Source organism: Pipra filicauda, unplaced genomic scaffold (assembly GCF_003945595.2).
Source record: "Pipra filicauda isolate LSUMZ 115617 unplaced genomic scaffold, ASM394559v2 scaffold147_size4022426_pilon, whole genome shotgun sequence".
NCBI lineage: Eukaryota > Metazoa > Chordata > Aves > Passeriformes > Pipridae > Pipra > Pipra filicauda.
In genome coordinates, this window is record NW_024103962.1 from 2,908,925 (window position 1) to 2,918,607 (window position 9,683).

General features: G+C 38.5%; 1 protein-coding gene across 11 annotated transcripts in view; it reads left to right on the forward strand.

Moving 5' to 3' along the window:
- The window catches only part of ESRRG (estrogen related receptor gamma), a 377,135-nt gene extending 371,373 nt beyond the window's left edge, over positions 1 to 5,762 (forward strand). For all 11 annotated transcript variants that reach the window (XM_027739489.2, XM_027739491.2, XM_039378793.1 and 8 more), the window contains one exon: positions 2,060 to 5,762. In XM_027739489.2, coding sequence (XP_027595290.1) covers positions 2,060 to 2,304 — 245 coding nt within the window. In that variant the 3' untranslated portion in view covers positions 2,305 to 5,762. The remainder of the gene's footprint in view (positions 1 to 2,059) is intronic.
- The last annotated feature ends 3,921 nt before the right edge of the window (positions 5,763 to 9,683 follow it).

The following is a 9,683-nucleotide window of genomic DNA, read 5'->3' on the forward strand; positions in this document are numbered from 1 at the left end:
TGTATGGATTTGGAGAATCGTCTCATGTTAATTAGAACTAAATTTTGCTAGAGGTAACACTCGCCTGTCATCTTTTTTAAAATGTTGTAGCCTTTTTTGTCCCTAAGAGAGATATTTCTGCACCTCTGCATTCAGCACAGGGTACCTTGATGTGCAGTTTCACATCCCTGCAGCGTGTGTCTTACTTGCATGCTTCTTAGAGCATGTATTCACTAAGACTCAGAATTATTAAACATGTAAAATTCCCATAGGACTCCATTATGTGTAATTAACAGATAAACTGTCATCAGAATCAATAAAACGTGCTAAATGATCCAAACTTGTATATAATTAAGTGTCTGTTTTAGAGTGGGAACTGTAACTTTTATTTTTTTTCTTTTCAATTTGCACATTTGTTTTGACAATAGAAGCTGGAACATCTTTGTTAACCTGTTACTTACTGGTTTGTGTTTTGGTTTACATGTTTGTATTTGAAAGGAGAGTGGTATTTACTATCTTGTCTAATTATCTGAGGAAGTAGTTGCACGTCAGCTTTTAGAAAATAAATCTTAGATGCCTCTTAATTCTGTGAATGTAATTCAGGTATTTGAAGCGTGTGTAAATTTTGATGTTTAATCATCAACAGGGTGAAACATGAGGCGTTGTCAGATACTGATCCAGGGCATCAGGCTGCTAAATACATGTCTTGGAAACAATAATAGAAGTGGGTTCTTCACTATCCAGCTCCTCAGTTATTATTCTGTCTGAGAATGGTAGCTTTATTCCAGACCCAAAAATTAAGATGCAAAGCAGCGTTGTACTAACTAGTGTTTTCAAGAATAAACTGTAATTTTGCCATGTCCCATTTTCACCCTGAGCAAAGCTTGCACAGTGTAGCCTGTCCCTAAGACTTGTACCCCCTCACAGCAGTTATATTTTCATATACTGTTTTATTGGTTCTGTAAGTTTGTCCACCATCCAAATTTTGGTAGCTGATAGGAGCTGTTTGGTAGCCCCTTTCACCTATGGCTGTTCTTCCTTACTTGCATTCACCTCACTTTGGACCACATCAGGGCTTTTTTGGCATTTATGACTACATAAAAGTCAGAGAATTAGAGCTGCTCATCCAAAGTCATCTCAGCATGGTCCAGTAACTGCGTATTCTCAGGGACATCTTCCCTTTCTGTATCTATCCAGTTGAGGGTTTTACAGTTATTTCAGTTAGATCTTTTCTTTTTATTTCACACTTCCATTGCTTTAATCTTTCCAGGTCATGTAGCAGTTTAGTTTAGTTCCTGATGTGTGTTGTGTCTAGGCTTGTCACTCAATACTTACACCACCAAAGCATCTCACCTGGAAAGGTACAGGGCAAGGTGTTTGCTTTGAGTGTTTTATAAAAAATGCAAAACCCCAACACTAACAAGATAAACCACCCTCTGAGTGGGTGGGAGAGAAGGATTACACCTTGTAGGAGATGTTAGCTTCACAGAACAAAAGCTGTTCAGGAACATGCTAAGTGTTGCCTGTCTGTCTGAATATGCCTGAGAGAGAAAAAAAATTGCTAAACCTAGCAGGAAATCCCATCAGACCCGCATTTCCCTGGTGTTGGTGCAGTGGTCCTGATCCCACAATCAGCGTCTCTGAGCAGCGAGTAATGACCATGGCTTCCAACTCAGCAGCCTTGGAACCTGACACTGAGTGTTACTGAGCTGTTCCACAGCAGGGCAGTCATCCTTGCTTCCCTGATAGAACATAGCCCTCCATTCATTCAGCCCTCTGGTGCTGTCATTTCTCCAAAGCAGTAACTGTAAAGATGGTTTGCGGAGCACCGGCTGTGACTGTTTTACTTGTTTGAGAGGGATGAGGAGAAGAATTACTTACCCGAGAGTTAATTGTGCGTTTGTAGTTCCAAGGCATTTCCATATACTTTGCTGAAGGTCAATATAGAAATTAGTGGGTAATTATCTTCCTCCTTTGTGGAAGGGGATGGACAGAACCAGTGACAGTGTCGTGCAGCCGTAGCGTTATCAAACTTCTGGCACACCAAACTGAAACCTCCTGTTGCTCTTTTGTTTTGCAGACTCAATGCACATAGAGGATGTTGAGGCAGTGCAGAAACTTCAGGATGTCTTACATGAGGCTCTGCAGGATTATGAGGCTGGGCAGCACATGGAAGACCCACGTCGTGCAGGCAAGATGTTGATGACTCTCCCGCTTCTGAGGCAAACCTCCACCAAGGCTGTGCAGCATTTCTACAACATCAAACTGGAAGGCAAAGTCCCCATGCACAAACTTTTTTTGGAAATGCTGGAGGCCAAGGTCTGACTAAAGCATCATGGGCTTCCCCATCATGCACGTTTTAAAAAAAAAAGAAAAAAAAAAAAAGGGAAAATAAACAGGATAATAATGGCAAAGAAACTTAGTGTTTAATTAAGGAAAAAATGACTGCACTGATATTTAGCAGCAAGACTGTGAAGCAGCTTTCAACTTTTTCTTCTGTGTCTTTCTGATGCAGTTTTTTCTTTTCCTTTTCCTTTCCTCTCTTTTCCTTTCTGTTCTTTCCTTTCCTTTTTTCCTTTTCTCTTTATTCCTTTGCTGCTGAACTTTTTAAAAGAGGTCTCTAATTGAAGAGAGATGGAAGCCAGGCCTGCCAAAGGATGGAAATCCATAATATGGATGCCAGTGAACTTATTATGAACCATAATGTCCCCAATGACAAAGGAATCAAAGAGAGAACCACCGTACCTAGCAGTACAGTACAACACGATGAACTGACTGAATGCAGTATTAGATTTCATAGGAGCAGTCTCTAATTAGACGACTAAGCGACGATGCATCGGCTGCTTCTTATCATTGCATTTTCCATCTAGATCAGTTACAGCCATTTGATTCCTTAATTGTTTTTTCAAGTCTTCCAGATATTTCTTAGGTTAGCTACAATGTAACTTTTTCAGGGAATAGTTTAAGCTTTATTCATTCATGCAATACTAAAGAGAAAGAAATACTGCATTTTTGTGCTGGCTTGAACAATGATGAACAATAATGAAGGACAAATGAATCCTGAAGGAAGATTTTTTTAAATGTTTTGTTTCTTCTTACTAACGGAGATTTTTTTGTACCAGCTTTACCAGTTTTCAGCCATTTATTAATGTGGGAATTTATCTTACTAAAGCAATAGTCGAAGGGAAGGTGCATATTATCACGGATGCAATTTATGTTGTGTGCCAGTCTGGTCCAAAACATCCAGTTTCTTAACATGAGCTCCAGTTTATAACTAAATGTTCACTGACTCAAAGGATTAGATTACACCTGCAGTATATCCGAGTAGTCTAACATATAAATACTCCATGTCAAATACGAATCCGTATGTTAGGAGACAGCGACTGTACAAAGGTATGGTTGCTATGTGATTTCTAACTGCTTCAGTTGCAAATGAACAAGATACTGCCTGTTTGCAAAATTATAACCTCACACGCAGAAAAACCCTATGAACCAATAGTAGTTTAGAGGCAATGAGGCAAATGCCGCCGTTCGCAAAATTAAGAAATCAGAGTAGTAGACTTCTGACCAAATTGAAGAATTTAACACTTCTATACCTTATTTATTGATTTAGACTTTATTTTGTAAATGGCGATCCTTAACAAGTAGCTAAACCAGTATATGTGCTTTTCAACCAGTATTGTCACAGCATGAAAGTCAGTCAGTTTCAAGACTGTTACGAGGTGTAATCTAATGTATAAACCGATTAGATGCCCCCAGAAAACTACAGTCGCTAAATAACCAATAAACAATAACCTCCATCAAATGCTATACCAATGTACCAGTGTTAGTAGCTGCTCCCTGTACTATGTGAACATCCTTATTCTATGTACACAGATGTAATTAAAATTGTAATCCTAACAAACAAAAGAAATGTAGTTCAGCTTTTCAATGTTTCATGTTTGCTGTGCTTTTCTGAATTTTTATGTTGCATTCAAAGACTGTTGTCTTGTTCTTCTTGTGGTGTTTGGATTCTTGTGGTGTGTGCTTATAGACACAGGGTAGAATTAGAGACAATATTGGATGTACAATTCCTCAGGAGATTACAGTAGTATATTCTATTCCTTACCGGTAATAAAGTTCTTCCTAGTAATAATTAAGAGATCGAAACTCCAAACAAATACTCGTTATGAACAGATACACACTGAAATCATAATATTTTCAAAACAAGGGATAATTTCTGTAACAGTTTATTATAGAATACCAATGTATAGCTTAGAAATAAAACTTTGAATATTTCAAGATTATAGATAAGTCTAATTTTTAAATGCTGTAAATATAGCTTTTATTCAATCATCTCTCAGATGTTGTTATTAACTCGCTCTGTGTTGTTGCAAAACTTTTTTGGTGCGGACAAGTTTCCAAAACTATTGCTACGTTGTGTGCTTTAAACAAAATAACAATGGGCCGATGCTCAGTTGGCCTCGTGCTAGGAAAAAAAAACTGTGTATCTATCATTAGCTATATGGGACTATATTGTAGATTGTGTTTTCTCAGTAGAGAAGTGACTGTAGTGTGATTCTAGGTAAATCATCATTAGCAATTCATTCAGATGGTCAATAACTTGAAATTTATAGCTGTGATAGGAGTTCAGAAATTGGCACATCCCTTTTGAAAAATGTCAAAAAAAAATACAACTCCTGGGAAAAAGGTGCTGATTCTATAAGATTATTTATATATGTAAGAGTGCAAAAAAAAAAAGTTTATTTTCCAGAAAGTTTGTGCAGGGTTTAAGTTGCTACTGTTCAAGTACACTATATATATATAAATATATAATATAAATATTGTTTTTGCTGTATCACATTAAAGAACTTGGGCTTCAGGGTCAAAAGCCAATCAACTAGAAGTATACAAAACCACACAAAAAATGGAGATGTGTTAAAGGCACACGGTGCAAACTTTAGTTTTTATTTTCCGTAATTTTTTGGAGCTGCAAAAGAACAAGTATCTCAAGACTGTAAAACCATGAAACTTAGCTAAAAAAAAAAAAACAAAACTGCACGGGCTTTATAATGTTGTTCATCTTAAACCTTGCTGGAGAAGAGTTCTTTCAAGACCACTTACTTAATGTGAAGTGTTGGGAAAATTTCAAAGGGTGTATGTTTTAGCCATAACAATTTAATTTCTATTTTTGCTTCATTTTTTAATTTTTTCTTATTTAAAGCAATATGATTGTGTAACTCCCAGAAGTTACACATTTGTTTCAATCAGATCAGATTGTTGTATTTATTCCACTATTTTGCATTTAAATGATAACATAAAAAAGATATAAAAAATTAAAACTGCTATTTTTCTTATAGAAGAGAAAATGGGTGTTGGTGATTGTATTTTAATTATTTAAGCGTCTCTGTTTACCTGCCTAGGAAAACATTTTACGGCAGTCTTATCGTGCAAAGATCGCAAAAGGACAAAAAAAATTTAACTGCTTATAATAATCCAGGAGTTGCATAATAGCCAGTAGTTAAAAACTGAAACAAAACAACAAATGAAAACAAACATGTCTATAGCTGTAGATGGGCTTCACATCTGTATAGCAATCAACTGTATATTTTTGTGATGTGTATCATACCGTGTGCTCCAACCAATGTCCATTTGTGTAAATGTATTTATTTTATATTGTATATATTGTTAAATGCAAAAAGGAGATATGATTCTGTAACTCCAATCAGTTCAGATGTGTAACTCAAATTATTATGCCTTTCAGGATGATGGTAGAGCAATATTAAACAAGCTTCCACTTTTGATTGCTTTTATTTTATTTTTTGTGTTATGGGGTTTTTTTGGTTTTGTTTTCTTTTTTTGGAGGAGGAAACAGAGCACTTAGCATTACCTTTTGTTACTTCCATTCAAAACAGAGCCAGTGTTAGCACTTCTCCCTTAAAGTACAATGTGAGTGTAAATAAATGCTATATAAAGCCTTGTCAGAATGAATTCCAGTGTGGTACAAGACATTTTGCATACTCTTAAATATGCAAAATGTCTCATAGCACATTAGAATTCAGGCTGGCAGGCCTTTATATAGCACTTATTTAATCTTAAAGCATCTTCACATCAACCTGCATTACTCAAAATCATTGCCTTTCTGTCAATGCCATAAAAGAAAACTTTCCCACTATTTTAAGATCGCATTAATATCATATAGAAGTACTTCTTTTGCTTTCACCATCAACAACTGAGTCTATCATTCATTTCCTACTGCAGGAGACTCCTCTAATGTGTTCTGAGTAAAAATAATAAAAATAAACAAATAAATAAAAACCTGTATTACTTGATCCAGAGTTGCTGAATGGAAGTAAGTAGCCACCAGAGCAATAGTAGAGATTGGTGTTAATGAAGAGCACCGATAGCTGTCAGGATCCAGGCGGGTTAAACAGTGCAGCATCAAACTGGCCATAAATGGTCTCTCGGTCTCTTCCCTCCGAGAGGCTGCAGCCCCCCTCGCTCGGGGCCAGCCCCTCTTTCCTGTGGACCCTTCTGGAACCATCACAGAAGTGCTAATGTGTGCTTTTCTTGCCTTTTAGCCTATCTTGATAGTATTTTGTCGTTATGTTTGCCAACGTATTTCTCACCTTCACTACTGGCCATTCTCTGGAGGTTCTGGCTGATGGCACAGAGGCTGCTGAACACAACGGTGATGCTCAGGGACGGGAATTGTGTCAGCCAAGGTACCGGGGCAGCACCGCGGGCTTTTTGTGCTTCGCAGTCTCTAAGTAGCAACGTGCCTTGGAATGGGAGGGCACCCCTTCCCCACTGCTAGTACTGTCTGTATTTTAGCTATCCTAGGAAATAAGGGTGGGGGCTTTTTTAAGTAAAAGGAGCAGCAGAACAATAGGAAGGTGAATCTTGTGTTGACTCTTTGAAGACGTTCAGAAATGAGTTTTAGTGTTGCCACTGCTGCACACACAGGCATACATACATACACACATACATGTGCATGCACAGAGTTGGTTTTCCCCCCTTTTATATTGTTCTGATTTTTAATTATTGCAAAGTAGCTCTTCAAAAGACAACCTAATACAGCGCCTTAAAAGTGAAAAGAACAGTGTTAGAATTTTTCACACACAAAGGGGAAAAAAATTTAAACAGTTGCGCTCCTAGTCTTCCTCAACTTGTGACTGACTTTAATGATTGGATGAAGTTTTCACATATGATTAAAAAAATCATAACTTCTGCACCATTTTTTATGAGAGGATCATGAAGCACCATCCAATCAGGAATTGAGCATCACAGAATTAAAAACGCAGGGGACACTCAGATGAAGCCACTTCTAGGAATGCATCTCTGCAGAACTGTTTGTTTTTTTTCTTTCTTTCTGTCTTCTCCCTACTCTGTCTCCACAGTAAAGCCAGGACAGGCACAGAAATCCATGGGAAATGTTTCAGTACTCAGTAATGTTTCAGTAGGAATCTGTGGGGAGTTTGGTTAGGAGCACAAACCTCTCTAAAGTGCAAAAATAGTTACTAAGTCCTTAAAGAAAACAAAAAAAGGGCTTGGGATACTGGCATTTGTAGTTCAACCGACACACCCTGCTATAGCTTTCAACTGCTGCAGCCCCAACCTGTGGCTACAGAGATGGCAAATGGAAAGAGCCTTCCCATTAGGGATACGGGGTAGCTCAGCTAAATCAGGTTTTGACTGACATGGTTTACATCACCCTTTCCCTCCCCTACTTGCCCCGCCCTCCCAAAAAAAGAAGCCATCTCAGTCCAAGAGCATAGTTTTGCCTCCGGAGGTGCTTGTTTTGCAGCCTCCTACCCCTGCCACTGTGCCAGCCTGGCCGTGGAGTGCTCTGCTGCCCCATGCTGTGACACTGGCACCCGTGCCCGCTCCCACGCTGGCCGATGCCGTCAGTAGCGATACGAAAGGAAAACACGCTGCTGGCTGAGCTGGCTCCTAAATGGAATGGGATTTATGACAGGCCCCAGTTTTCTCTGGAGCTTCATGTTCAAGTAATGGCTTAACTTGATGTCATTTGGGCTCTTAGGATGGTTGGTCGTTTTTTTTGACTACCTGAGTTCGCAGCGTGAAAGGTCTGGCAAACACCAATAAAAAGTGGTCTGGTGTGGTCCCTCCAGCTGATCCTTTCTCAGTGAAAGACACGGCATGAGAATCGTGTGCCAGTCAGTGCTGTTACACATGCAGTTATGTGCGCTTCTTAATACACGATGCCAATGCTGCTGAAAGACTAACTATGGATAAAAAAAACAAACCACCCAAAACCAAAACAAAATATCATGAAAGATAACAGAGATGGAAATACCGTCCTTAGACAAGCTCTCATGTTGTATATATTTGTGTCCTGCAGCATTGCCTGGTCATGCCCTACAGGGGAAAAAAAAACCAAAGCACAAAAACACCTGAGGTTTTTTTTATGTACAAGCTTTTGCAGTAGAAAATGCCTCTTTTTTATTAACATTAACTGTCCTGGATCTTGCACTAAACTCAAGAATGGGGCAGCTTCCATCTGTTTTCTACATTTTTTCCATAGCCTTTGTTAATTTTCCTTAACAGCTTTCTTTACTTGCACCTTTCCTTTACTTTGCATTTCATCTCTCTTGTGTAATGTAGGTCTCTGATTTCACATGGCACTTTGCTAATTACTATATCCTTCGTTATACATCCTGCCTGCTGTAGCTGCCTCACAAGGTGTGTGTTTTTTCCTTTCTGATGAAATGCTGATTTGGTGTGTCTATAGGTTGCCTTTAACATACAGATCACTTCCTCCTTGTGTCTGCTGTTAAAGAAGTGAAAAAACCCAAGTAACTATGGAAAAGAATATGGATGCATTTATTAGCTCTTAACATTTTTATTCAAAAGTGTTTGCGCTGCCACATCCCGGCCATGCTAATTGTTAGTGTTTCATTAAGATTAAGGGCCGCTGACTCCTAGTGTTCAGATTCCCAAGCCTGGCTCCTTACAATCTCTGTTAATATAAAGAAGCAAGTGGAGGTAGATTGATTACACGCAGGCTCTTATTATTAAGCAGAACAGAAAAGAAAGGAATTTCAAAATATAATCCTCCATTCCCAGGAGTATTTGTCTTGTTCTCCATGAAGTTAAAGGTCTGAAATAATGTGCCCATCAGGAGCTCAATGTTGCATGTCCATGCCAGTTGGTCCAAGGGCTTGTTATGATGGTAATGACCTGCTGAAACGTGAGCTTTGATGGCAACAATACAATTGCTACCAGCTCACCCGCTGGGAGAAATATTTTATTATTGTCAAATGCCCTCCGCAGAGATTTGTTTTGCCTGTTCCTGTTTAAATTAAATTCAGAGCAGAACTGCATTATTATTTCTCTGGAGTATATTTGAAATAAACAACTAGTCTCCAAATTTAGGATTCCTGGTTAGTTTAAATTTTCTTATTAGCAGAAAAATTACAATAGGTGACAACATAGCTGCAGGAATATTATTATGGCAGCCATACAAGAGATTTACACACTGAGAGCATGGCCTAAAAGCACAAGAACTCCCTTCTACTTTACAAATGCCAGCCAAATTAATAATTAACTGTGCCATAAATTGTCCAGCCTTCAAGAATGATGTCAGTGCTCTTCTGTGTCACACTAGAGGAATTTTGTCATAAGACTAAGTGGTGTTCTTTATAAAGAGCGTTACTTATATGTAGAAAGCGGCCCAGGAAAACAGCCCTTGCCACTCCATA